At 40.7% G+C, this 27,648-nt stretch overlaps 2 protein-coding genes across 11 annotated transcripts in view; one reads left to right on the forward strand and one right to left on the reverse strand.

Moving 5' to 3' along the window:
* The window catches only part of TMEM68 (transmembrane protein 68), a 61,043-nt gene extending 38,994 nt beyond the window's left edge, over window positions 1-22,049 (reverse strand). For 3 of the 5 annotated variants that reach the window (XM_047842685.1, XM_047842684.1, XM_047842681.1), the window contains exons 1-4: window positions 21,869-22,006; window positions 13,270-13,314; window positions 11,581-11,974; window positions 1,750-1,917 (exon numbers count right to left, since the gene is read on the reverse strand). In XM_047842685.1, the coding sequence (XP_047698641.1) occupies window positions 1,750-1,917; window positions 11,581-11,905 (493 nt within the window). In that variant the 5' untranslated portion in view covers window positions 11,906-11,974; window positions 13,270-13,314; window positions 21,869-22,006. Of the gene's footprint in view, window positions 1-1,749; window positions 1,918-11,580; window positions 11,975-13,269; window positions 13,315-21,476; window positions 21,734-21,868 lie in introns of all 5 variants that reach the window. The other 2 variants (XM_047842683.1, XM_047842682.1) reach the window with 2 other exon arrangements.
* Window positions 22,050-22,204: 155 nt separating this feature from the next.
* TGS1 (trimethylguanosine synthase 1) overlaps window positions 22,205-27,648 on the forward strand; it is a 47,811-nt gene continuing 42,367 nt past the window's right edge. For 5 of the 6 annotated variants that reach the window (XR_007148660.1, XR_007148663.1, XR_007148662.1 and 2 more), the window contains exon 1: window positions 22,205-22,520. Coding sequence is in view for 2 of the 6 variants with exons in the window: in XM_047842678.1 (XP_047698634.1) it covers window positions 22,417-22,520 (104 nt within the window). In the remaining 4 variants the exon portion in view is untranslated. The remainder of the gene's footprint in view (window positions 22,521-27,648) is intronic. The other variant, XM_047842680.1, reaches the window with a different exon arrangement.

Raw genomic sequence — 27,648 nt, forward strand, 5'->3', positions numbered from 1 at the left:
ATCACTCAGGAGAATGTAAATCTGACTATGCTTAGCCCTACCAAAATTGGCAAGCCATAATCAAATCAACTGAAATTCCAAGTTAGATGATGTTACTCTCACAATTAAATTTTTAAAATCAATAATGATAGCAAAATCATTAAGAGGTTTGGTTTTTTTTAAGAGTTTTTAATAAAGTGAGTATTTAATTCAGTAACAGCCAATTCCAGGTCTTACTATTATACAGTTTTTCAAAGCACAACTATTTATGGATGAAAGAAATAATCCTGTTAGTAACTAAATATTTTAACCAAATCCTACACTGGAACTCTGGAGGGCTGATGTTAGCGTATACATTATTCTTGAGAATGGAAAATTGGGTAGTGAAGACTGTGCAGACTAACCAAACTTCTCACAGGTTTAAGGATCTAAAGCAAGATTATACATATTATTAAGATTGAAAGACTATTCACCCCCATTATATTAAAAGCTCACTGATTTAATTAGATACATTTTCATAATGGGTTTCATAAATTACAAGATGATAAAGGGGAAATTTCAAGGCAAATGCAAATAAAAATATGCACATTACGTATAAAAACAATGCAAGCAACCTAATGTTCTATAAGAGAAAACTAGTCAAGTAAATATCTTAGCCCTACATTAAAACTATTCTTTATAAAGCATGGTACAATGTTAATGCTAACATCACAATTTTATAAAGAAAAACACAGAAGTGATTGCATAACATGCAAAATTATGCAAATGAAAAATGAAGTACAATAAATCAAAACAATAACTGGTTATGTTAGGGTGGTAAGATCATAATGATACTCTCCTTTTCTCTAGTTTTCAAATTTATTATAAAGTGATCACAATTATTTTCTAAAGAAAAACCTTTCCTGGACAATTTAGTTTAATCAGAGTACAAATGGCTTTTTAGTACACAAGGACACTCAAAAGATTAACCATGCCTATGAAAGGCACTGTTACTTAATTCACTGCTTGGTGTTTGTCTTTCTGGTTGATGGGTGGCTTTTGCTTTTATTATGCCATAGAACAAATGATAAACTTTGTTGGCTCATTTCTGGTGATTCAGTGACAAAAGAAAATAAGACTTACTACCAAGGAGTTTATTTTAGGATGGCTTTTTAAAAACAGTTTGAAATCATTTGGTTCATTAAGGCATAAGCCTTTATGAACAGATTAAGAAGAATATAGTCCTTAACTTTAAGAGTTGTAAGTCCAGCGGGCAAGTACGAAAAAGACAGACTCGTAAGGATAGGATTTCTGAAGCAATGTTATTATATGAAGACAAAATATACCCTCACTGATGTTTTAAGTAAGTTTGATTTGCTAGAATACCAACAGTAATCAAACTCTAATTACTGTGAAGTTAAACTCCAAAAATCAGTATCTCATGGAAAAATTCATCATATGAAAAATCAACTACTTTCTATGGCAAAATATAAATTAATTACTTGGTAAAAGTTACAATTTATTTTTTTAAGTGGAATTTCACAATTTAACTTAGACAAATAATAACAAAATAGCTGTTAATAAAGAAAAAAGTTAGGTGACATTTTTGACCATGTTTTTATATTTAGATATATTACATAAATCGGGTAATTAGATACTCCCAAACTAGAGTTCTAAGTGTGTTACCCTAAAAAGGCAAAAAGCTTTTCCAAATGATCCTAGAGAGCTCAAGGACACAGACTTTAACATAATTTGATCATGTTAACACCACTATCCACAGTCAAAGTTTACCTGGGATTTTAAAGACAAAGTGATCGGCTACTACTCGGCAAGTCCTGCCTTTATGGATAAAAATTTTAGCCATGAAGTAGTAAAAATCTATGGGAATAGCTCCATGATAAAAAATTATAAGTGCTGGTCCTTCTTCTGGTATTTTTTCCATCCCGTGAACTTCATAACCTGTTAGAAAGACAAAATACAGATGCTTAAAATATATTTATTAGTCTATTTACACTAAAGGATGGTTACTAACTCAGAAACTCGGTCTTTTGTCGTTGAAGTGCACGAGCCTTCCTCTTTCTCTTTCTCTCTTCACATAAATCGGTCCCACAGCGATTAGGTGGGCCACAGCGAAGTCGGGGCGGGGAGCAGCAAGGCATGCTCCAGCTCAGGCAGGTTGAGGAGGGCATCCCCATGAGGTGGTCCAGAGTGGGGAATCAGAGCCCAAGCAGAGTTGTGAGTACACCCCCAGAGGGCAACAGCCTAGAACAGGGTGCTGGGGCCTGGGTGGGAAAGGGAGGGAAGCCAGGAGTGGGGACAAACACAGGGGTAGAGGACAGCATTCAGACACTTCAGTGGCCTAGTATGGGGTGTCAGCCCAAGTGGGGTCAGATGGTGTCCTTGAGTAGCACGGGATGATGGCAGTGATGAGAGCTTGATTAAATACAGGAGGACTGGTCTAATGAGCCTACACATTAAGGATAACGTGAGCCAGGTTTCTCACTGCTGGAGAAGGTGGCTACAAAAACAGAAAAGGAGAAAACTAGAATAAAGTCTAGCTGTATGAGAACCTCATTCCCACCCTAAAAGCAAGAATAAGCGGTGTGTCAGAAAGCTGAGGTCGCTCTCTCCATCAGGTGAACCGAGAGCTCCAATGGGTGATGAGCACTTCTAATGAGAGGGAAGTTTAAACTTAAGTATGGAGAAGACACAGGTGCCCTAAAAGTAAGCAAGAAGAAAGTAACTGAGATGTTAACAAATTTAAAGGCCAAGTGCTGGTGGCCATTGAGTGCAGAATCCCTGGGAAGCCCAGACATAAGCAAGAGTCCACACTCACTCAGCAACAGTCCTCCAGAGGCCTCAGTGGGTGCTTACAAGAAAAAGTGGGGGCGCAGTAGGCAAGAGACTGAAAAGAGCCCTTGCAAATGGTATCGAGAACAAAACCCCACTTGCTTCTTGGAAGCTTCTCTTGGAAAATCGACACCTGACACTGGGAGAAGTGCAAGAAACTCTTCCACCCCTTCCAGGGAAAGGGCACCTGATGCTGGAAAGGACAGAGCTCAGTCCCCTCCTCTCACCCTTGCCTCACCCCGCCATCGCACTCTCAGGGAAAAGTCCACTACTGCTAGGGGAGCGCAGAAGCCAAAGCATCTGCCCCTGGGAGGTAGACAGTAGGCCCGGGTTCTGAAATGACATCAAGGAGAGATCGACTCCCCCTGGAAGGAAGGGCAAGAAACTTGCTGCCAACCCCAAACTCCCACCTAGGTAGGGCAGAGTTTGCCTGCCACTGGGAAGAGGAAAAAGGACGCTGAGAAAGCCTCCCACCTGCGCCTCAGGCATGCAGGGACCGGGCCTGAGTGCGGTCCCAGCCAGACCAGGAAAACCGAAGAGTGTCCCTGACATCCCCACCCCACCGCCGGCCTCACGTGGAGTTATAAAGGCAACGATGTGCCCAGCAGTGGCAGATGTACTGGACTGAGGACGCGGGAGGGGTGCTGGGAAACACCACTGTGCACAAGGCAGCTGCAGGATTTTGCATTCTGTGCTGAATGGAAGGTACCTACAGCTACAACAAAACACAACTCCAGTCCACTACAGGGTAGGCTGAATTAAACGCCACCCCACTCACTAACGGCCTGACAGAAAAAGGTCAATTTTCAGTTATAAATACTATTTACCTCATTTTCTACTTTCTTTTAAAAGCAATGCCCAGAATTCAATAAAAAAAGAAATTACGAAACATACAAAGCAGCAAGAAAAAAAATCCACTGTCAAGAGATTGTTTAATCAAGAGAACCAGACCCAAAAGTTTAAATCATCGGACGGTAACTTTAAATTAACCATGGTTAATATGTTAAAGGATTTAGTGGAAAAAGGAACACATATACAATCAGATTAGAAATTTCAGCAGATAGAATGAAGTTATAAAAAACAATGAATCAAATGGAAAGCAAAATACTTGAATGAGATCTAAAGATCAGTAATATTTCCATGCTAATTTCCTGATTTGAATGGTTTTATTAATGTTAAATAGAAGAACTTCCTTGTTTGTAGGAAATATACACTAAAAGCATTAAAGAGAGGGTAACGTAGGCACTTCTAGTCAAATGATTTAGGAAAATAAGTTCTTTGTATAATACTTGGAGTATTAGTTTTTAAAAAGTCTATGAATAAAAGCAACAATCGTTATTGCTCTCTATGGAAAAACCATGTAAGATCTTAGAATCACAAAATTTATAAGATAAAAAAGAACCTTTGGGTTCCAATCTAACAGACATATTAAAACTTAAGACTATCTTTGGTTGTTAATCAAGGCTACCCAAGGAGTTACACGTCTCTAAAACATCAAGTACACTTTATTGAATCCACTGGCTTTTAAAACACAATCTGGACCCTTCTGTGTAAGCTTAATACAGAGTAGTTCTAGAGGAGGAGATTCGTCTTGTTACAAGCAGGTTGTAAAACGGGTAATGAGCAGATCAAGGGGAGTAGTGAAGAGGGCCAAGGTAGGAGACGTCAATTAAGTTATAGCTTCCCTGAGATAACACAATCTAGAGTAAAATTTAACAGTGAGTCATAAAATAATTCATTGAGCGCTTGCTTCGGCAGCACATATACGAAAATAATTCATTGATAAAAATAAGAAAACTCTTAAACTCTTGACTCAGTGCAAAATAAAACATCCGTTTAAACTGTTACATACCAATGGGTAACTTAACCACGTTGCAAACTTTGATTTTATTCACAAACATATTTTTTGGTATGTTGCAGAGACTGCAGAAATCTCCTGCAGTACAAGTGAAATTAAAGACCCGCGCCACCCCCCCGTCTTTTCTTCCTGACACACTATAAACCCCACAAAGTCACTGTAAGGAGGAGCGAGTAAATGACAGGATGAAAGGCTGGTGGACATGGGGAGAGGGGCGATCTCTGGAGGCTTCCTTCTAACGTGCTTCAGTTCAAGGTTGGCTTCCTGAGTATACTTGTTTTCTCCTCCGACGCTAAAGAGATGAACCCGTCTACTGCCCTTTAGACTGCTACCAACCACTAGCACATCTCTCATGGCAACCCTGTCCTCTTGGCGGAGGTGGGGGATACAACAGATTTCAGTAAGCTCCACCAATGCTTCAAAGGAAAATACCCTGCATAGTTTATCACAAGACTTGGAACTTAACACTCTGAGGAGCTGATGAAATGTGATCATGGTTCTAGTCATAAGACCTGTTCCTCCTTCCCATCTCACTGCTGTCAGGTGTCATTACTGACCTCAGCCTCAGCTGGCCCCAGCAAAAAGAAAAAGTCCACTGAACAATGAAGAAATGAAGAAAGCAAAAGAAAGCAAAAGAGATTCGGGGCGCCTGGGTAGGCTCAGTCGGTTAAGCATCTGACTTTGGCTCTGGTCATGTTCTCACGGCTCGTGGTTCGAGCCCCGCATCAGGCTCTGTGCTGACAGCTCACAGCCTGGAGCCTGCTTCCGATTCTGTGTCTCCCTCTCTCTCTGGCCCTCCCCCACTCACACTCTGTCTCTCTCAAAAAAAAATAAATAAACATTAAAAAAAAGAGAGAGAGATTTAAAAATACCTTGAGATAGACGAAAATGGAAATAAACCATAATGAAACTTGTGGGATACAGCAAAAGCAGTTCTGAGAGGGAAGTTCATAATGATAAATGCCTATCTCAAGAAAACAAGAAAAATCTCAGATAAACAACGTAACTACACCTCAAGAAACTATAAAAAGAACAAAGGTAGTAAAAGGAAGGGAATGCCAAAGATTAGAGAGGAAATAAAAAGACAATATAAAATATCAATGAAACCAAGAGCAGTTTCTTTGAACAGATAAACAAAATTGACAAGCCTTTAGCTAGACTCACCAAGAAAAAGACAGCACTCAAAAAATGAAATCAGAAATCAAAGAGGGGACCTTACTACTGATACCACAGAAAGACAAAGGGTAAGAGATTCCTATGAACAATACATGCCAAGAAACTGGACAACCTACGTGAAGTGAATAAATTCTAAGAAACATACAACCTTCCAAGACTAAATCATGAAGAAATAGAAAATCTGAACAGACCAATTACAAGTAAGGAGACTGAAGCAGTAATCAAAAACCTCCCAACAAACAAAAGTCCAGAAGACGGCTCCACTGGTAAATCCTACCAAACATTCAAAGAGGAACTGATACCAATCCTCAAATTCTTCCAAGAAATAGAGGAGAGAACGCTCCCAAACTCATTTTATGAGGCCAGTTTTACCCTAATACCAAAACCAGACAAGGGCATCACAAGAAAAAAAATTATAGGGGTGCCTGGATGACTCTGTCAGTTAGGCATCTGACCCTTGATTCGGCTCAGGTCATGATCTTACGGTTCATGGGTTCAAGCCCCGCGTTGGGCTCTGCCCTGACAGTGTGCAGCCTGCTTGGGATTCTCTCTCTGCCCCTCCCCTGCTCGCACGCTCTTTCAAAATAAATAAACAGTTTTTTAAAAAAGAAAAGAAAATTATAGGCTGATCAATACCCTTGATGAACACAGATGTAAAAACCCTCAACAAAACATTAGCAAACCAAATTCAGCAATGGATTAAAAGGATCATACACCACAATCAAGTAGAATTTATTATACGGATATAGAAATGGTTCAACATTTGCAAATCAATCAACGTGATACACAACAGTCACAAAATGAAGAATAAAAATCATATGATCATCTCAATAGATGCAGAAAAAGCATCTGACAAAGTCCAATATCCATTTAAGATAAAAACTCTCAACAAAGTGAGTATACAGGCAATGTATCTCCACATAACAAAGGCCATTTGGACAAGCTCACAGCTAACATCACATTCAATGATAAAAAGCTGAAAGTTTTCCCTCTAAGATCAGAAACATGACAAGGATGCCCACTCTCACCACCTGTATTCAACATAGTACTGGAAGTCCTAGCCAGAGCAATTAGGCAAGAAGAAGAGGTAAAAGGCATCCAAAATGGAAAGGGAGGACTAAAACTGTCACTATTTACAGATGACATTATATTACATACAGAAAACCCTAAAGACTCCACCAAAAAGCAGAGAAAGAGGAACCCTTCTGCTCTGCTGGTGGGAATGCCAACTGGTGCAGCCACTCTGGAAAACAGTAAAGAGGTTCCTCAAAAAATTAAAAATAGAACTACCCTACAACCCAGCAACTGCACTACTAGGTATTTATCCAAAGGATACAGAGGTATTCATCCAAAGGATACAAGAGTGCTGATTCGAAGGGGCACATGCACCCCAACGTTTATAGCAACACTATCAACAATAGCCAAAGTACAGAAAGAGCCCAAACGTCCATAGGCTGATGAATGGATAGTTGTGTGTCTATATGTGTATATATGTGTATATATATGTATATATATATACACATATAGACACATACAATGAAAGATATATATATACGTATATATACACAAAAGAAGTTGTATACACACGCACACACACACACACACACACACACACACAAAACCATGCAATGGAATATTTTTCAGCGATCAAAAAGGATGAAATCTTGCTACTTACAACAACGTGGATGGAACTAGAGTGTATTATGCTAAGTGAAATAAGTCAGTCAGAGAAAGTCTATGACTTCACTCATACGTGGGTTTTAAGACACAAAACAGGTGAACATAAGGGAAGGGAAGCAAAAATAATATAAAAACAGAGAGGAAGACAAACCATAAGAGACTCTTAAATACAGAGAACAAACTGAGGGTTCCTGGTGGGGTGATGAGTGGGGGGTGGGAAGGGTGGGCTAAACAGGCAAGGGGCATTAAGGAGGACACTTGCTGGGATGAGCACTGGGAGTTATACCTAAGTGATTAATCACTAAATCCTATTCCTGAATTCATTATTACACTATATATTAACTAATTTGGATTTAAATTAAAAAATAATAATAAATAGTAAAATTAAATTAAAAAAGACTCCATCAAAAAACTGTTAGAACTAATAAATTCAGTAAAGTTGCAGGATCAAAATCAATATACAGAAATTTACAGAAATTAGTGTTTCTGTACACTAACAACAAGAGAAAATAAGAAAACAATTTCATTTATAATTGCATGGAAAAGAATAAAATATCTAGCAATAAATTTAACCAAGGAGGTAAAAAGACCTATACCCTGAAGACTATAGGATATTAATGAAAGAAACTTGAAACACAAATGGAATGATATCCCATACTCAGGGATTAGACGAATTAATATTGTTAAAATGCCCATACCTGCCAAAGCAGTCTACAGATTCAATGTAATCCCTGTCAAAATTTCAATGGCATTTTCCACAGAAATAGAACAAATAATCCTAAGTCATTTGTATGAAACCACAAAAGATCCCAAAGAGCCAATGCAATCATGAGAAAGAACAAAGCTGGAGGCATCATGTTCCCAGATTTCAAACTACACAACAGTTTGAAAAACTAAACAGTCATAGTTATCAAAACAGCATGATATTGAAATAAAAACAGACACACAGATCAGTAGAACAGAATAGAGAGCCCAGAAATGAACCTACACATATACGGCCAATTTTTGACAAAAAAAGCCAAGAATATGCAATGGGGAAAGAACAGTCTCTTCAATAAACAGTGTTTGGGAAAACTGGGTGGTCACGTTCAAAAGAATAAAACTGATAAAGAAAAGAATGTACTATCTTCCACGTACAAAAATTAATTCAAAATGGATTAAAGATTTGAAGGTTAAGACCTGAAACCACAGAATTCCTAGAAGACTGCCTAGGAAGTAAGCTCCCTGATACCAGACCTGGCAATGATTTTTTAAACCAGGTTCCAAAATCAAAGGCAACAAAAAGAAATATACAAGTGGGGCTGTAGCAAACTAAAAGCTTCTGTACAGCAAAAGAAATCATCAACAAAATGAAAAGGCAACCTACTGAATAGGAGAAGATATTTGCAAAAACCATATATCTGATAAGCAATTAATATGCAACCCACAAAGTCATACAACTCAAAAATAGCAAAAAAAAAAAAAAAAAAGAGGAGAAATGGACAAACATAAAAAATGGACAGAGGCAGGATCTAAATAGACATTTTCCCAGATATAGAGGTGGCCAACAGGTACATGAAAAATGTTCAGTATCACTAACCATCAGGGTATTCACACTGAGGTATCACTTCACATCTGTTACAATAGCGATTATCAAAAAAAACAATAAATAACAAGTGCTGGTAAGGGTATAGAAAAAATCAATTATCAATTTTTGGTGCCATAAATACAGTATTTATATTTCTCTGTCTGACTTATTCCACTTAGCATAATGTCTTCAAGGTCCATCCATATTGTTGTAAATGGCAGGATTTCCTTGTTTTTAATGATTGAATAAGGAAAACTCACTTTTAAAAGAGTATCACTTATCCTAATAAAATACAATGCCAAGTTACCATAAAAAAACATTAAAAGAGGCTAAGAACTATGTCGTTTACTTCCTCTGAGCCATAAATGCATCTTTAAAAGTACCTCAAAAAAATAAAAACACCCCAAAAGTATATATTCTATTACAAAATGAGCTTAGTGCTTAGTTACCTAAATTAAATCATGTCTCCTGAAATATGAATAAATTCAAATTCCTCATGCTATATATTATCCTGAAATAGAGGGGGTGTATACGTAAGAGGGGGATACATATTCCCAGTAAGTATTGTCAACAATGCCAAAGAAGTTCCGTGTGCCTGTTTTAAAGACAACAAGCGACAGCAGCCGACACCAACGCAATCTCTGCAGACAGGCACACGTGGAAAGCGGAAGTATCATCTTGTCTCATGTAAAACCACCATTAGAGGTTATGAGAGTTGTAATGACCAGCATGAGCACTAGTATTCAGGAGTAAATATTCCAAATTCAGTACATCAAAGGTATATGGCTCCTGGTTGCAAACCTGCTATTCAGGTATTCACCATGATCTTGAATCCCCAACCTGGGACAAACTTTCCACAGAGCACAGATCACAAGAGGACAGGCTTTAGAGCCTGATACCGGAGATTGTATCCTGGCTCGTCTTCCTAGCTTCCTAGCGTGCCTTGGGCAAATAACAACCTCTCTGTTCCTCAATTTCCTCACAGGAAAATTGCAAAATGGAGATAATATGTAGACTCTATCTATTCTAAGATTTAAGAATTAATGTACATCAAGCATTCAACAGTGTATGGCATACTAAATGCTCAAAAGACTTATAAGAATGTAGGTCATATTAAAATGATGACACATTGGGGGCGCCTGGGTGGCGCAGTCGGTTAAGCGTCCGACTTCAGCTCAGGTCACGATCTCGCGGTCCGTGGGTTCGAGCCCCGGGTCGGGCTCTGGGCTGATGGCTCAGAGCCTGGAGCCTGTTTCCGATTCTGTGTCTCCCTCTCTCTGCCCCTCCCCCGTTCATGCTCTGTCTCTCTCTGTCCCAAAAATAAATAAACGTTGAAAAAAAAAATTAAAAAAAAAAAAAAAAAGAAAAAAATGATGACACGTTGGCCTAATAATAAGCGTGTTACTGGTAATCTGTGCTAACAGCAGCCTTATACTTTCATGATATATATTTCCTCCAGTACCTATGTCAAAATCTGTGCTTCCTTCTGTGTATTTCTGTGAAACGATTTTGATGCTTAACATGAAATAGAAAGCACATCTTTGTTAAACACCTACTGAATTTTTGTACAGTCCTTAAGCAAAAATGATGAATAAGACAAAAATTGGTAGAGAAAAACACCAAGTCCTTGATAACAGGCCACAGGAGGGCAATTCTCATGACGGCCAAAGAACCACCAATCATTAAATGTAAAACATCACAATCTCTCAAATGATAAAGAAAAGAATGAATATCCTGGAGAGAAACTTATTGCTATCTCATTTCTTCAAGAGACATAATAACCTCTGAAATGAAGCAAGCAGAAAATGGATAAATTTTGGTATACAAATTATATTTAACATTATTAGTTAATAATTCTTTTTCAAAAAAAATCTAATTTGACTAGGAAAGTTCAAACTTACTTTGAACAAGATGGAATTAAACACTAATTAAAGCATTTAAATAATTAAACCTATTTTCAAAATAGGTTTCTAAATCGTTTTAATTAGTTTCTTACTCTTAGATGTCTCACACATGCACTTTTACATTTTACGTTATCATAACAGCCTACACTGTTGTATGGTTCTTTAAGAAAAAGTAACATGTTTGAAAACAATCATTTAGGGGCTCCTGGGTGGCTCAGTCGGTTGGGCCTCCGACTTCAGCTCAGTTCATGATCTCACAGCTCGTGGGTTCGAGCCCCGCCGTCAGGCTCTGTGCTGACCGCTCAGTCGGGAGCCGGTTCCAGATTCTGTGTCTCCCTCTCTCTGACCCTCCCCTGCTCGCACTCTGCCTCTCTGTCTCAAAAATAAACAAACACTAAAATTAAAACAAAACAAAACAAAACAAAAAACCAATCATTTAAAAAAAGACATGTAAACGCACAATGCATGCAGACAGATGAAAGGAACTAGGGAAATATCCCTTGTACTTTTCAGTATCACGAACGATGAGACAGTTTCAGTGCCACACACGTGAACGGCAACACAGACAGCAGGGGACTCTTGCTTACCGTGCCAAACTGCTGCGTGTCCGTCCCAGAGAGTCGCCACCGTCTTCCTTGCACCGTCCCATAAATTATGAGAGTAGGCTTCTTTTAATACATTCTTCCTCTTATAAATGTGTAAGAAAATAATAGTAAGATAGAGAAGAAAGATAGTAAAGTAAGGAAGTATTAAAAGTATTAGTGGTGTAAAAACCCACAAGAGATAGTTTGCAAAATTCAAATAGTCCTCCAACTGCTCCACACCAAACCATCCTTCGAGGATGTGAATCAGACAAGTCATATAGGGCACAGAATCCTGTCCTATACCGCAGGTTTGATTTCTGTCTATCATCTTTCTTTAGGTGAAAATGACAAATTCAGTCTCTTTCTTCATTGTCATGGTAGGTCTTTAATTTTGCCACTAGAAGGGAAAAATAATCCAATGTTATTCTCTTCACAACTGAGAAGTGTTTCAGTCTACATAAATACTATACAGAATCATTTTTTAAAATTTTTCTTTTAATGTTTATTTTTGACAGAGAGAGAGAGAGACAGAGCATGAGCAGGGGAGGGGCAGAGAGAGAGGGAGACACAAGGAGAGGGAGAGGAAGACACAGGTTCCAGGCTCCGAGCTGTCAGCACAGAGCCCGACGCAGGGCTTGAACTCACAGACCACGAGATCGTGACCTGAACCAAAGTCGGACGCTCAACCAACTGAGCCACCCAGGCGCCCCCCCCCCCTTTTATTTTTTTTTATTTTTTAATGTTAATTTATTTTGAGAGAGAAACAGAGAGCAAGCAGGGGAGGGACAGAGAGACAGGGAGACACAGAATCCGAAGCAGGCTCTAGGCTCTGAGCTGTTAGCACAGAACCTGACGTGGGGCTCAAACCCACGAACTGTGAGATCATGACCTGAGCTGAAGTCAGATGCTTAAAAAACTGAGCCACCCAACCGCCTCTTATTTCATTTTTTTTTTTTAATGTTTGTTTATTTTTGAAAGAGAGAGAGAGAGAGATCGCCCCCAGGGGAGTGGCAGAGAAAGAGGGAGACACAGAATCCCAGACAGGATGCAGGCTCTGAGCTGTCAGTCAGCACAGAGCCCCACATGGGGCTCCAACTTACAAACCGTGAGATCATGACCTGAGATGAAGTCAGATGCTTAACCAACTGAGTCACCCACATAGAATCATTTCTTAATACCAAAAAGAAGTACATTGTTCATGGTTAACTCTGTTGCAGATTTAAATGTGAAAATTATAAGGTTTCATTTGCATGCTCATGAAGCATGTCAGGTTTAGCTTTTGAAATAACTCACAAGCTATAATTGAGAAGGAAAATAAACCTGATGAAGAATGAGATTTCGGATTGATCTTAACAATTTGACTTACATCTTAAGTGGATCACACTGAATGTTTGTATCTTAAATTAGGCTATGTTGAGATAACTGCTCTTCACAAAAGAAAGCATCAATATTTGAGTCAATAAAAGTAACCCAATTCTTTAGGAAATGATGACATACATTTGTGTGTACTGTCCTTCACAAGCAGGTTTACAAAAAATTTCTCTATTCTTTTGACATTATGCAATAATAAAAATTTATCAGTGTCATTTTTATCTTGTAGTCACTAAAATTTCTCTTAAGGCTTCAACGGCTGAAACTACAGCCATACAATTATTTTATGCCACTTATCTCTAAACCAGTCACTTAACTTACCAGAAATTAGGCAAATATCTTGTCCCAATCTTCAGTGTATATGTTCTGGAAAACACAGTATACAAAGAAAAATATGCTTAAAAATATATAATCATTAATATCTAAAGTTAGAATTTCCATAAAATAAATAACAAAAGACATTCACATATGTGTGACAAATATTATAACCCCACACTAGCGTATCACAGTTAAATCATTCTCGTGACCAATGCTTTAGTGAGGACAACGCTATACGCTTATTTCCAGTATATAAAGCCCCACCTAAGACTTTCTTTTAAAATTCAGAGCTAGGAGTGCCTGGGTGGCTCAGTCGGTTAAGCGTCCGACTTTGGCTCAGGTCATGATCTCACGGTTCATGAGTTCGAGCTCCACGTCGGGCTCTGTGCTGACAGCTCAGAGCCTGGAGCCTGTTTCCGATTCTGTGTCTCCTTCTCTCTCTGTCCCTCCCCTACTTCACACCGTGTCTCTCTATCTCTCTCAAAAACAAATAAGCACTAAAAAAAATTCAGAGCTACAAAAATTTTTTGCTTCTTTGGAGAAAAAGTATAAAAGTAAAATGTATAACTGAACATGTCTCTTTTTAGTAACTTTGCCAAATAAGAAGTTGATGGTCAAATATGATATTCAATGATATAATTACATTAGCTCTTATGATCATGTTCTCTACACAAGATTTCCTTCTTTCATTCCTGTTTTCTTAGGTTCTGATTCTATTCTTAGAGACATTTTGTCATCACTGCATACAACACAGTCTCTACAAAAATCATCTCAAACCCTTTGGAGATGAGACGAGAAGACATAGTAAAGAAAGGGGTGGAGGAAGAGGTAGAGACAGATACACAACAGCAGTTATATGTGCGCTGTCTTTATGCCAAGATTATCTTGCTCCCTGACTTATTGGCAGGCCTGCGATCTGACTTGGTCTTCCAGGGGTGGAGGATTTAGTCTAATTTCCTTGTTACCAACGGCAGTGATTGTGAGAAATGTGGGCCTGTGATGATAAGAGAAGCTAAACACGGCACATGCTAAGCCCACAAGCTGGGCTTTATTTTTTTCACTGAAGTATATTGGACACACGATGCTATGTTAGTTTCAGGTGTTCAACATAGTGATTCAAAAACTCTGAATGTTTTGCTGGGCTCACCACAAATGTAGCTGCCATTTGTTACCATACAGTGACGTGGGCTTCAATTACATCATATTCTTATCAACCCATCTGAAGACTTGAACCCCTATAACGTATCAGGATGTGGTCATTTAGAAGGCAATATAAACATAGCAAAACTTACTACTTTTTAAAATTAGAGCTTTCCCCCAGTAACATGGCTAGAACTACGAAAATGGAAAGTAAGTGTTGATGACGATGTGGAGAAATTAGTACCTTCATATGTTGTCGCTGGGAGTAAAAATGATGCAGCCACTGTGGAAATAAATCAGTTTGGCGATTCCTCAAAAACCTACACGCAGAGTTACCTTATGACCCAACAATTCTACTGCTAGGTACGTATCCCAGAAAACTGAAAACACACATTCACACAAAAATTCGTATATGAATGCTGATGGCAGAATTACTCCTAAGGACCAAAAAGTGGAAACAATACAAATGCCCATCAACTAATGAATGGATAAACAAAATGTACTACACCCAAACAATAGAATATTATTCAGTCATACAAAGAGGTACTGGCTCATGTTACAACAGGCATGAACCTTAAAAACACACGAGGTAAAAAAAAGTCAGACACAAAAGGCCGCCTTTTACATGATTCCATTTATATGAGATTCCCAGAAGAAGATAATCAGTAGAGACAGAGAGGCAAGTGGCTTCCAGGGGCTGGAGGAGAGGGCAATGAGAAGTGACTGCTAATGGAAGTGGAAGTGTCTTTTGGGAAGAATGAAAAGGTTCCAGAATTAGATAGTAGTAATGGCCGTACAACCTTGTGAATATGCCAAAAACCATCAAGATGTACATTTCAAAATGGTCCACGTTATGGTGAATTACACCTCCACAAAAAGAGCTTTTAAAAAATGTTCATAAGTTAAAGTTTACGATGGCTTCTCAAATATGTTAAAAGGAGCTTCTCCTAAGCCTGAAAACCAATCATTTTGATGATCCGACCCTTACTGCTTAATACAATTGCCCCCTCTAAACTAGTCTCATTTCTGATTTTAATAGGATCATAAAATCTTGTGATTTTAAAACCTTCTTTAGTACCTCCCCCACTCAAAATTGGTAATAGAACTATACCTCTTATGCTCAATTACATTTTCAGTTATCACACATACTTAACAAACACATACAACGAAGAGGGACAGCGCACAGGTGCACATCCAGGGACAGAAGTTATGCGGACATCTTCATGCACAGTCCCTGAACCGTGCCCCCGTGCTGCAGGAAAGGGCCTCCTCCAAAATGGTCATCCTCGCTTTTGATTTAAGCCCTTTCAGAACCGGAAACTCAAAAGGTGTCCAATTCCATCTTCAAAACCATCCATCAATCCACAAAAGATCGTCCATATACTTACCTGACTGTAACTTTTCCCTGCCGGACCTAGTTCTACACCATAGAACTTCTTCCGCGAGACACGGCACAGCTACGATAAGCTGTGAAATCCCGTTTTCTAGTCAGAATCCTGAATTCTTTTGGGGCGCCTGGGTGGCTCAGTTGCTTAAGTGTCCAACTCTTGATTTGGGCTCAGGTCATGACCTCACAGTTAAGATGGAGGCCCGCGTCAAGGCCCTGAGCCATCAGTGCACAGCCTGCCGGGGAGTCTCTGTCTCCCAGTCTCTCTGCACCCCTCGGCCCCCTTGCGTGCTCTCTCTCTCAAAAATAAATAAACATTAAAAAAAAAATCTCAGTTCTTTCAACCACTCCTCAGACCCTAGCGTCATAACCTCTCACCACTCCGGTCACTCCCTGTGACAGACTCCAGTTTGATATTGAGAGCAACAGGTACAGTAACCCACCTGTGCCTCAACTTGCTAAAATCTGTAAAACTGGGAGATGGTAATAGATACACTACGTTAGATGACGCTGGGTCATGACGCTATGGAGAAAAATCTACAGCGGGGTAATCGGAATACGGAGCTCCACAGCAGGCAAGAGGGTAGGAGGGGGTTGCGATGTTGTAATATCATAGCCCAAGAAGGACTCCTGAAAGGTACATTTGAGCGGAGACCTGAGGAAGTGAGGAAGCAAACGATGTGGGAATTTGGAGAATTCCTGGCTAAAATAAAAGCAGACACACAGGGTGTGTACTTGGTAAGGTGAGGAGCAGCAGGGTAGCAGGCTGAGAAGAGTGAAGGGAGAGGGGTCAGAAATGGGCAGAGAGGTAGCACTGTGGAACTCTCTAGGCCAGCTTTCATCTTAAGTGAGCTGGAGAGGGCACCAGAAGAGACAGCCTGACTGCAGCTTTAAGTGACCACAGGGAGCAAAAGAGAAGTTAAGGCAGTAAGTGAAATGCTGAAAATGGCTCAGACAAGGCTAACAGAGTGAAGGTCTGTAAGAGACCATCAGTTTCTGGATCTATCGTAAAGATAAAGCCACTGGAATTGCTGATGAACGTCTGTAGAATGTGAGTGAAAGAGAGAAGTCTGGGAGGACTGCAGTTTTGGCAATGTGGGCTTGTATTCCAGGAGACTGTCACTTCCCGTGTGACCTAGGCAGACCTAATATTGCTATGATCACCACTGTTATTAGCTAGCTTGAGAAAAGACGGAGTTACAGGAAGAACAGGTTTGGGAGTGGTCTCGACATCAGAAATTCAATTTAGAACATGTTAAGATTCTAGTAGACATCCAAGTGAAGACCTTTAACAGGCAGCTGGACATACAGGTCAGCAGGAAGATCAGGACTAGAGGAATACAGACATATATTCCTCCTGGGGGGGGGGGGGGAATCTAGAATGAAAAAGAGTCCCCAGGACTGAGCCTTGCAGCCCTCAACATTTTAGAAGTTGGGAAAACCATGAGGAACCAACACTCTCCTCCCAGGAATGGCACCCTGTGTGTCAAAGTAAGGAAAGAGTATTCAGCTGTTTCAAATGATACTGAGAAGCCTAAGAAATAATCATTGATCACTGCATTTTACAACACAGAGACATTGACAAACCCTGATAATTAAGAAATATTTTGATACAGTGAGGATGAAAGTCAGGTGGAGTAAATTCATGAAAAAAAAAAAGGGCAACGAATTGGAAACAGCAAATATGGACAACTCTGCAGAGAAATACTGACACAAAAAGGAACAGAAAAATAGGGTGAGTATCTAGAGGGGAATGTGGGTCAAGTTTGTTGTTGTTTTAAGATGAAAGAAAACAGCAAGCTTTAATACCAATGGTAATGGGTCAATGGGAGAGGAAGAAAGAGATGATGCAGGAGAGGAATAATGTTGGGACCGGTCCTTGACTAGACCACAGGGGATAAATACAGCGTATAAGACAGGGGATGGCCCAGAGAAGACTATGCCATTGGGTTATTAATCCATTTACTCAACATATACTTACTAAGCAAGTAGTTCGTGCTCCACACTATTCTAAACACTTGAGGATACATCAGTAAACAAAATCATCTGAGAAAATCAGGGTGCCTGTGTGGTTCAGTTGGTTAAGCGTCCGACTTCAGCTCAGGTCATGATCTCACAGCTCCATGTCAGGCTCTGTGCTGACAGCTTGGAGCCCAGAACCTGTTTTGAATTCTGTATCTCTCTCTCTCTCTCTGCCCCTCTCCTGCTCACGTTCTATCTCTCCCTCCTTCAAAAATAAATAAATATTAAAAAATCATATGAGAATGGGGCACCTGGGTGGCTCAGTCAGTTGAGCGTCCGACTTCGGCTCAGATCATGATCTCACAGTTTGTGAGTTCAAGCCCTGACTTCGGGCCCTGTGCTGACAGCTCAGAGCCTGGAACCTGCTTCGGATTCTGTGTCCCCTTCTCTCTCTGCCCCTCCCCCACTTGTGCTCGCTCTCTCTCTCGCTCTCTCAAAAATAAATAAATGTAAAAAAAAATTTTAAAAACCCATATGAGAAAACATACGTAAAGCACTTACAATAATATGTCTGGCACATAGTAGGCACCTAACAAATACCAGCTAAATATAGACCTTACCTGTGTTCCTTCAAATCCGTGACAAAAAATGTGGACCAAGACAGTGCCCTAAAACCTGCCACTAAAGAACTACCAGAGGAGTCTGAATAACAAGCCTTTGAGTGGATAAATACTTACTTTCCATAATATGAATATTGGCTTTAGAAGTCAATGAATGCAACCTCTTCATTTTGCAGAAACCAGTTAAAAAGAGAAAGCCAAGTTCACTTGCCCAAAGTTACTACATTAATTCAGTGAAGAACCAAGGACCAAAATTAAAATCCAGTTCCTACTTCCTACTCTGGTTTTCACTACATTCTCTGTAATATCTCTGTCCCTCTCTCTCTAACAGAAAGCTGAAAATATTAAGATTGCAATTTCTGTCTTCCCACTACTTCTGCCTGGCCCTTGTCCCCCTCCAATTTACCACAGGCTATATTGGACTCCTTACCACTTTGTTTTGATCCAATTAAAAACTATAATGGTTAAAAGTGGTTTGGGGGGAGATACAGTATTTTAATTACCAAAATAACAGGTTATTTCCAACCAAAAAAAAAAAATCTACAATCAAACACAGTCCTCGCATCACATATTAAAAAAATATCGTAATGTAGACATTGATAGTGAAGAACATTTATTGTAATTGACTTTACACACGTTAAAATAAGAACATTTCAAAAACTAATAAATCAGAACAGAGGATTTCTTGTTTTCTGTAAAAACTTAATAAATCTGTTTAAAAAAATTTTGGGGGGAATGCAAACTGGTACAGCCACTCTGGAAAACAGTATGGAGGTTCCTCAAAAAGTTAAAACCAGAACTACCCTATGACCCAGCAATTACACTACTAAGTATTCATCCACGGGATCCAGGTGTGCTGTTTCGAAGGGGCACATGTACCCCAATGCTTATGGTAGCACTATCAACAATAGCCAAAGTGTGGAAAGAGCCCAAATGTCCACTGATGGATGAATGGATAAAGAAGATGTGGTCTATATATACAATGGAGTATTTATTACTCGGCGATCAAAAAGAAGAAATCTTGCCATTTGCAACTACGTGGATGGAACTAGAGGGTATTATGCTGAGCAAAATTAGAGAAAGACAAATATATGACTTCACTTATAGGAGGACTTTAAGATCCAAAACAGATGAACATAAAGCAAGGAAAGCAAAAGTAATACAAAAACAATGAGGGGGACAAAACGTAAGAGATTCTTAAATACAAAGAACAAACAGGGTTGCTGGAGGGATTGTGGGAGGGGGAAGGGCTAAATGGGGAAGGGGCATTAAGGAATCTACTCCTGAAATCATTGTTGCACCATGTGCTAACTTGGATGTAAATTATAAAAAATAAATAAGTTATAGAAAGTAAAAAGAAAAAAATTTTTTTAACATTTTTATTTTATTTTTGACAGAGAGAGACAGAGCATGAGGAGGGAAGGGACAGACAGAGAGGGAGACAGAATCTGAAGCAGGCTCTAGGCTCTGAGCTGTCAGCACAGAACCCAACACAGGGCTCGAACTCACGAGGTGTGAGATCATGACCTGAGCAGAAGTCGGACGCTCAACTGACTGAGCCACCCAGGCACCCGGAAATAGATCTATTTTTTAAACACCCATTATCAGTACTTTTAGCACCATGGATAGCAGCAGATCAATTTTTTACTTTCAGTATATAAGCCACATTAAGGATACATTGAAAATGCCAATTAAATTAAATACTCGCTGAAATAAAATTAATTTTCCCTTTTCCTTTCTGCATTTTTAATAATTGTTTAACAGGGGGATAGGACTCAGTTCTAGCGAATAAACATTCTACTTCAAACCATCAATAAAACTGAAGTTTATCTAATATCTCCATTAAAACATCTGGCAAACCTAGTAATTTTATCTTTAAAACAACACCTTTTAGGGGCGCCTGGGTGGCTCAGTCGGTTTAAGTGTCCGACTTCAGCTCAGGTCATGATCTCACGGTTTGTAGGTTCAAGCCCAGCATCAGGCTCTGTGCTGAGAGCCAGGAGCCTGGAGCCTGCTTTGACTCTGTCTCCCTCTCTCTCACCCCTCCCCAAGCTCACTCGCGTGCGAGCTCTCTTCTCTCTCCCTCTCTCAAAAATAAACATTAAAAAAGTAAAAACCAGGGGCGCCTGGGTGACTCAGTCGGTTAGGCGTCCGACTTCAGCTCAGGTCATGATCTCACAGTCCATGAGTTTGAGCCCCGCGTCGGGCTCTGTGCTGACAGCTCCGAGCCTGGAGCCTGCTTCGGATTCTGTGTCTCCCTCTCTCTCTGACCCTCCCCTGCTCATACTCTGTCTCAAAAACAAATTTAAAGAAAATTTAAAAATTTTAAAAATAAATAAAAACAATTACCTTTTAGATTTCAAGTTTCAAACTCTAAGTTCTGATATGAACTACCTTCCAAGGTTTGGGATTTTTTTTTTTTTAAACCCTAGAATGTCCTTCAACTTTTAGCTAGAATCTTGCATTCTGATAATTACTGTTCTACCTTTTTTTTTCCTTAACCTATCCTCACCCCCCAAATGTTGCACATCTATACGGGTGTATCTGTAACTGGGCAGCACTCTTATGAGCCTATCTCGGACACCAGGTGGAAATAAACATTTCATTAGAAAATTAATCTTCTATTTCTATCCAATAGTAAACGCGACCAAAACATTAAGGACCGTGTTAAACACCCGGATTTTATCTCAGCTTTAACACAGGCTAAAGAAGTAACAATGCCATTTCAGCATTAACAGCACAACCAAGTCCTGAAACGCTCCAACCACCCCCAAGTCTGAACTTGCTTCTTTAAGGAAGCTGCCTGGGCAGTCTCAACGAATACCACACACCAAATACTAACTTCCTTTTTCAAAACTAGCAGTGGTGTTCCAGTTTTCGGCGTCCTGGTTATGTGCACATGCATTTTTCTTACGCATCAGCAGCCTGAGGGCAGAAATCTGTTCCACAGGCTGCAAACCCCAGGGACCAACGCAGTGCCTGCGCGCACCAAGTAGGTACCCACTCAAACTATTAATAGCACACGAGCGATCGGATACACAGTTTCGTTTAGTCCTTCCAGCCGCCCGAGGAGGCCCGAGGAGGCAGGTACTATTATTCACCGTTCCTATTTTACAGATGATCACAAAGAGGCTCAGAAGGGTTACTTCGCTTGCCCGGATCACAGAGGCAGCAAAGGGGCATCAAACCAGGATTCCAAGCCTGACTCGTCCGGAAGCCTTCTTAACCACTTATTCCTGCGGCCTCTCCCGTACACGCCCGTGATCACCCGAGAAGGCTCGATTCGGATCCCGGAACCAGAGGTCGCCGGGCAAGCCCCAGAGGCCTGTAGTGAGGTTCTGACACCTCGCCCCGCCGCCTAAGTTGAGATGAAACGAGGTTTTTAAGCGCGGGGGTTGGGGGGGGGGGGGAGAGATGCGCGGCGGAGTGAAAGGGCTCATTGTGACCCAGGCAGGGCCACCCCTCCCCGCCACTCCGGTGCCCGAGCTTATACCGAGTACTGCGGGATCCGCCGGGGACTCCGGGACTGCCTCACCGAGACGAGACTCGCGGTCCTGGCGGCTCAGAGCCCCGCGACACTGATGCGGAGCCGCGCGCCGGAAACGGAGGACAAGAGGAGGACCGACGCGCCTCTGGCGGGAGGGGCGGAGGCGGCTCGCCCTCACCCTCGAGCAGCGGCGGGAGCCCTTCGGTGGCTCAGCGACCCAGGGAAGCGGAGAAATTTCAGCGGCCAGCGTTCTCCCCCACGAGCAACCTGTGAAGAAAAAGACAAACACCGGCGGCAGCCCGGACCGCGTTGAGCCGTGCACCGCCTGCCGCCCCGCCCCTTCCGGGGCCGCCAGGAGCCGTTTCCGGTGGCGCCCCCTCCGCTCGCTCCGGGCTTGAGCACCTCAGGGCCCGTTTGTAAACTCCTGACGTTCCCCCGCTCCCCACAGCGGGCGCGCCGGCGAGACCTCTTTTCGGTGTCCGGGAACCAAGCAGAGGCCGGGAAGGCCGGTCCCGTGCCGCTGGTCGCAAGGCTTCCTGCTCCGAAGTGGGAAAATGTGCTGCGACAAGTGGAGCCGCGTGGCCGAAATGTTTCTCTTCGTTGAAGACCTGGAGGAGGATTGTAAGATCCTTTGCCTGTGCTCCAGGGCATTCGTGGAGTAAGTAAAAACGCGTCCCTCTTCATTTCTAGCCCGGTTCTTGCCCAGAAATGTAGGCCTCGCAAGCTACGTGTGATTGATCCCCGAAGCCGTGGCTCAAGTCGAAGACCCGTGGGCAAGGTGGTTTCAGGAAGGAAAGTCCTCAGAGTTCACGGAAGGTCGCCTATTACCGTTAGGGGAAGGGGGAAATCGACTTTGTCGGCTGCTGTGAAAAAACGCGGCAGCTGATTGATTTCGTTTTTATAAACCGAGGGGACGTTTAAAAATCGGGGGAAGTGAAATGTAAACGCTCCTTCAGGGGTGTGACAGCTCAAGGTGAAGACTTTAAGATGAGTACCTTTTGTTAACATTTTTTGAAAACCTTGAGATTTATTCAAGTGCATATGCGCAGACATAGAGCTTCCAGTTACCCGAGATAAAAGATTTAACTATAATTCCATCAGTTTTTCAGCTGTATTTTTGGGAAATATTTGGGGTAAAAATTGCCCTCCATGGAAGGAAGATAACCAGTGGGTGGGAAACAAGGAACTAAGGAATCGGATTATAGGGATGACCGTCTGCATATCGGGTGTGTGAGTTAAGACGCTTCAATCTTTTTTCCGTCCCTAAAGCAGGTATGTTTTCACAATGATTTCCAGTGATTTCGCAGGCTTATTGTTAGATTCAACCTGTGGAAGTAAATTTCATGGGCTGTACTTTTAATGTAGCTTAATGTGGGGGAATTGAAGTTTAAAGAAATGCTTACAGTTACTGTATTTGTGTGGAGTAATCGGAAAATTGATCCAAAAAGAAGTTAAACACGATGTTTAACTTTTAAAATATTGCCATCTTTGCATACGTGCATGCATGTGCAAATGCTTTCTGTGGTTCTTTGTGTTAGGTACCCTGGTAGGCCCTGGGGTATAAGACACAGCCTGTCGCTACACCATAGTAAGACAACTGTTACATAATTATTTAGCGAATTACGGTTGTAGGTGTTATAGGAGAGGAGTACAGGGGGCTGTCATAGCAAAAACCTAACCTTTCTCCAAAGATCACAGAGATTTCTTTGAGAAAAATAGGTTTTGAAAAGAGGTCTAGAGAGTGGAAGGAAACTGGGGTATGTTTGAGTGAGAGAGGGAGCGACGAGCAGAACTCTGTAAAAAGTAGAAGAAAGCCAAGTCTACATACCTGCTTCTTAGCCTGCAGCCAGATGAGTCTCGGGGCTATCTTCATGAAGCCTTCTTTCCACAAAAAAAAAAAAAAAAAAAAAGGAAAGAAAGAAAGGGAATGTGAGTTATAAAATGCATGAAGTTGATGGGGCACCTGGGTGGCTCAGTCAGTTAAGCGTGACTCAGTCAGTTAAGGGTCCCGACTTCAGCTCAGGTCGTGATCTCACAGTTTGTGAGTTCAAGCCCCGCGTTGGGCTCTGTGCTGACAGCTCAGAGCCTGGAGCCTGCTTTGGATTCTGTGTCTCCCTCTCTCTCTCTGCCCCTCCCCCGCTCGTGTTCTGTCTGTCTCAAAAATAAATAATAAACAATAAAGAGTTTTTTTAAAAAATGTAAAGATTTGAGAACAAACTGTCATGCCATACCCCTACAAAGCAATATGCTACTAGATTTCAATTAAAGCAACTTTATTTAGAACACAATTTAGGGGGCTCCTGGGTGGCTCAGTCCGTTGAGCTTCCAACTCAATTTCAACTCAAGTCATGATCTCATGGTCATGGGATGGAACCTGATGGGCTGGTGATGGGCTGGCACGGAGCATGAAAACTGCTTAATATTTTCTCTCTCTCTCCCTTCCCTCCACCCCCCCCCCAACACCTCTTCCCCCTGGTATACACAAACTCTCTCTCTTTCTCTCTCAAAATAAAAATAAATGAATAAAACACAATTTAATTGCCATATAAATCACCAATTACTTTGAATTTAGTCTTTTTGAACCAAAATGTTCATTTTTTTAAACTTCGTATAATTTCATACATATTAAAACTTAGAAGCTCTACTTTGCTTTTAGAAGCCACATTCTGGGTTCAAAATAGATAAAGAGAAAAGAATGGCTTTTTCCTTTAGATCACTTAATGCTCAAATTATAACCCCTTAGAACAAAAAGAACTTGGAAATAGGATCTTGAAATTATTTCCAGGAGAAGTCCTGGGGACTTGGAGACATGCTGGCAGTTCAGAGGCTTAATAGTGTAACTCTGACTTTCCAGGTAGAGAAAAGGTCTGTTTCACCATCTTAAAATAACAGATTGACTGTTAGCAAAATTCTAGAATAGATTATTAAACTGAAAAATACAGTACCATACTTTGGAGCAGAAACAGAAAACGAGCATTAGCATAGGTGCCTAATACCTTCTTAGTATTGAGTTGACTCTCATACTAAACTAAACTAAAGGTTATTGTACACCTCTCCTAGAAGGCAGAAAATAGAACCTCATATTGTAACTAATTTTTGTTTTCTGAGGACATTATATTAACATACTGTCAGGGCACCTGGGTGGCGCAGTCAGTTGAGTGTCTGACTTTGGCTCAGGTCATGATCTCGCAGTTGATGAGTTCAAGCCCCACATTGGGCTCTGTGCTGACAGCTCAGAGCCTGGAACCTGCTCAGGATTCTGTGTGTGTGTGTGTGTGTGTGTGTGTGTGTCTGCCCCTCCCTGCTCATGCTTTGTCTCTCTCAAAAATAATAAAATAAACGTTAAAAAAAATTAACGTACTGTTTTATGAGCTCTAGAGTAATCTGTTTCATCTGCACATTCAGGTTTTCATACACCATATATATGAAGAAAACATAATTACATGTAATGGCGCTTTTAAAAATAATCATCATGATGGCTCAGTAGTAACATGAAAAAATAGCTTACGTTAATAAACGTCTGAATATAAAATATCTACACTATAATTACAATTATGTAAAAATTTTGTGTTAATATGTACGTAGTCTAGAATAGAATATAGTAAAATGCTGAAATGATGGAGTAGTAGATTTTTGTTATGAAAACAACAGACATTAATTATTTAATTCTTTTAAAGGAATTACTTAATTCTTTTAAATCATTTTTTTCTTTAAGATTTACCTATTATATATATCTGATGTTACTCATTCTTAGAAAGTATATGCTTTTCTTGTTTTTAAACTTTATTATTATTAATTTAAATCCAAGGTATTTAATATATAGTGTAATAATGATTTCAAGAATAGAATCATCACTTATATATAACACCCAGTGCTCATCCCCACAAGTGTTCTCCTTAATGCCCCTCCTCCATTTAGCGCCCCCTACCCAACACCCCTCCAGCATCCCTGTTTGTTCTCTGTATTTAAGAGTCTCTTATGGTTTGTCTTCTTCTATGTTTCTATATTATTTTTGCTTCCCTTATGTTCATCTGTTTAAAGTCCACATGTGACTGAAGCCATATGATATTAGTCTTTGACTTATTTCGCTTAGCATAATACACTCTGGTTCCATCCACGTTGTTGCAGATGGCAAGATTTCATTCTTTTTGATCGCCGAGTAATATTCCATTGTCCATATATACCACATCTTTATCCATTCATCCGTCGATGGACATTTGGGCTCTTTCCATACTTCGGTTATTGTCACTAGTGCTGCTGTACACATTGGGGTGCATGTGTCCCTTCGAAATAGCACTCCTTTGGATATCCTTCGGGTAAATACCTAGTAGTGCAATTGCTGGGTCACGGGGTAGTTCTATTTTTAATATTTTGAGGAATCTCCATACTGTTTTCCAGGGCGGCTGCGCCAGTTTGCATTCCCACCAGCAGTGCAAGAGAGATCCTCTTTCTCCGCATCCTCACCAACATCTGTTGTTGCCTGACTTGTTAATTTTAGCCAGTCTGACAGGTGTGAAGTGGTATCTCATTTTGATTGATAGTTGCCTGATGATGAGTGATGTGGAGCGTTTTTTTCATGTGTCTGTTAGCCATCTGGATGTCTTCTTTGGAAAAGTGTCTGTTTTGCCCATTTCTTCACTGGATTGTTTTTTGGGTGTTGATTTTGATAAGTTCTTTATAGATTTTGGATAGTAACCCTTTTTGTGATATTTCATTTGCAAATATCTTCTCCCATTCCGTTGGTTGCCTTTTAGTTTTGCTGATTGTTTTCTTCACTGTGCAGAAGCTTTTTATCTTGATGAGGTCCCAATAGTTTATTTTTCTTTTGTTTCCCTTGCTTCTGGAGACATGTCAAATAAGAAGTTGCTGCAGCTGAGGTCAAAGAGGTTGCTGCCTGTTTTCTCCTCTAGGATTTTGCTGGCTTCCTGTCTTATGTTCAGGTCTTTCATCCATTTTAAGTTTTATTTTTGTGTCTGGTGTAAGAAAGTGGTCCAGGTTCATTCTTCTGCATGTCGCCGTCCAGTTTTCCCAGCACCATTTGCTGAAGAGACTGTTTTTTGCATTGGATATTCTTTCCTGCTTTGTCAAAGATTAGTTGGCCACATAGTAAATCATTTTAAAATAATTTCAAACTTAAAAAATAGGTCCGTGAACCATATTCCCCTCTCCGCAGATTCACCAGGTCTTAATAGTTAGCTGCCTTTGTTCCATCTCTCCCTCTGCAGACACAGAGACACGTGCCCAGGCCCCACATACACCATCTTTTCTGAACCATTTGAGAGCAAGCTGCAGACGTGATTCCCCATCTCTCCTAAATACTCCATTGTGCATTTCCCTAAAACAAGTATATTCTCCTTCATAACCACTGTCGAGGGTTCACATTTCCCCCAGCTTTCCCAGCAGTGTTTCTCTTTTCTTTCTGATCCAGAATTCCACATAGTTCCTCTTATGTTTACTTTTGACTTGTCAATCTCCTTTGGAAAAATTCTTCACCCTTTCCCTCCCTTTCGTGGCCTCAACATTTTAAGAAGTGCAGACCTTACCTTCTCCTTCTGTAGGCTGACCTTACTTAACCTGGGTCTCTCTGACATTTCAACAGGAACAGAGATGGGGCCGTGCCTTCATGGCAGGAAAGCCACAGAAGTGATCCTGTGGTTGGCCCTGCATCGCTTCAGCAATGACTTTCTGGAGATCCAGTCCACCACTGGTGACGTTAACCTCCATTGCCCAATCATTGGGGTCTCCCAGTTTTCTTCACTGTAAAGTCACAGTGATTCCCTTTGCAT

This window comes from Prionailurus viverrinus, chromosome F2, assembly GCF_022837055.1.
Source record: "Prionailurus viverrinus isolate Anna chromosome F2, UM_Priviv_1.0, whole genome shotgun sequence".
NCBI lineage: Eukaryota > Metazoa > Chordata > Mammalia > Carnivora > Felidae > Prionailurus > Prionailurus viverrinus.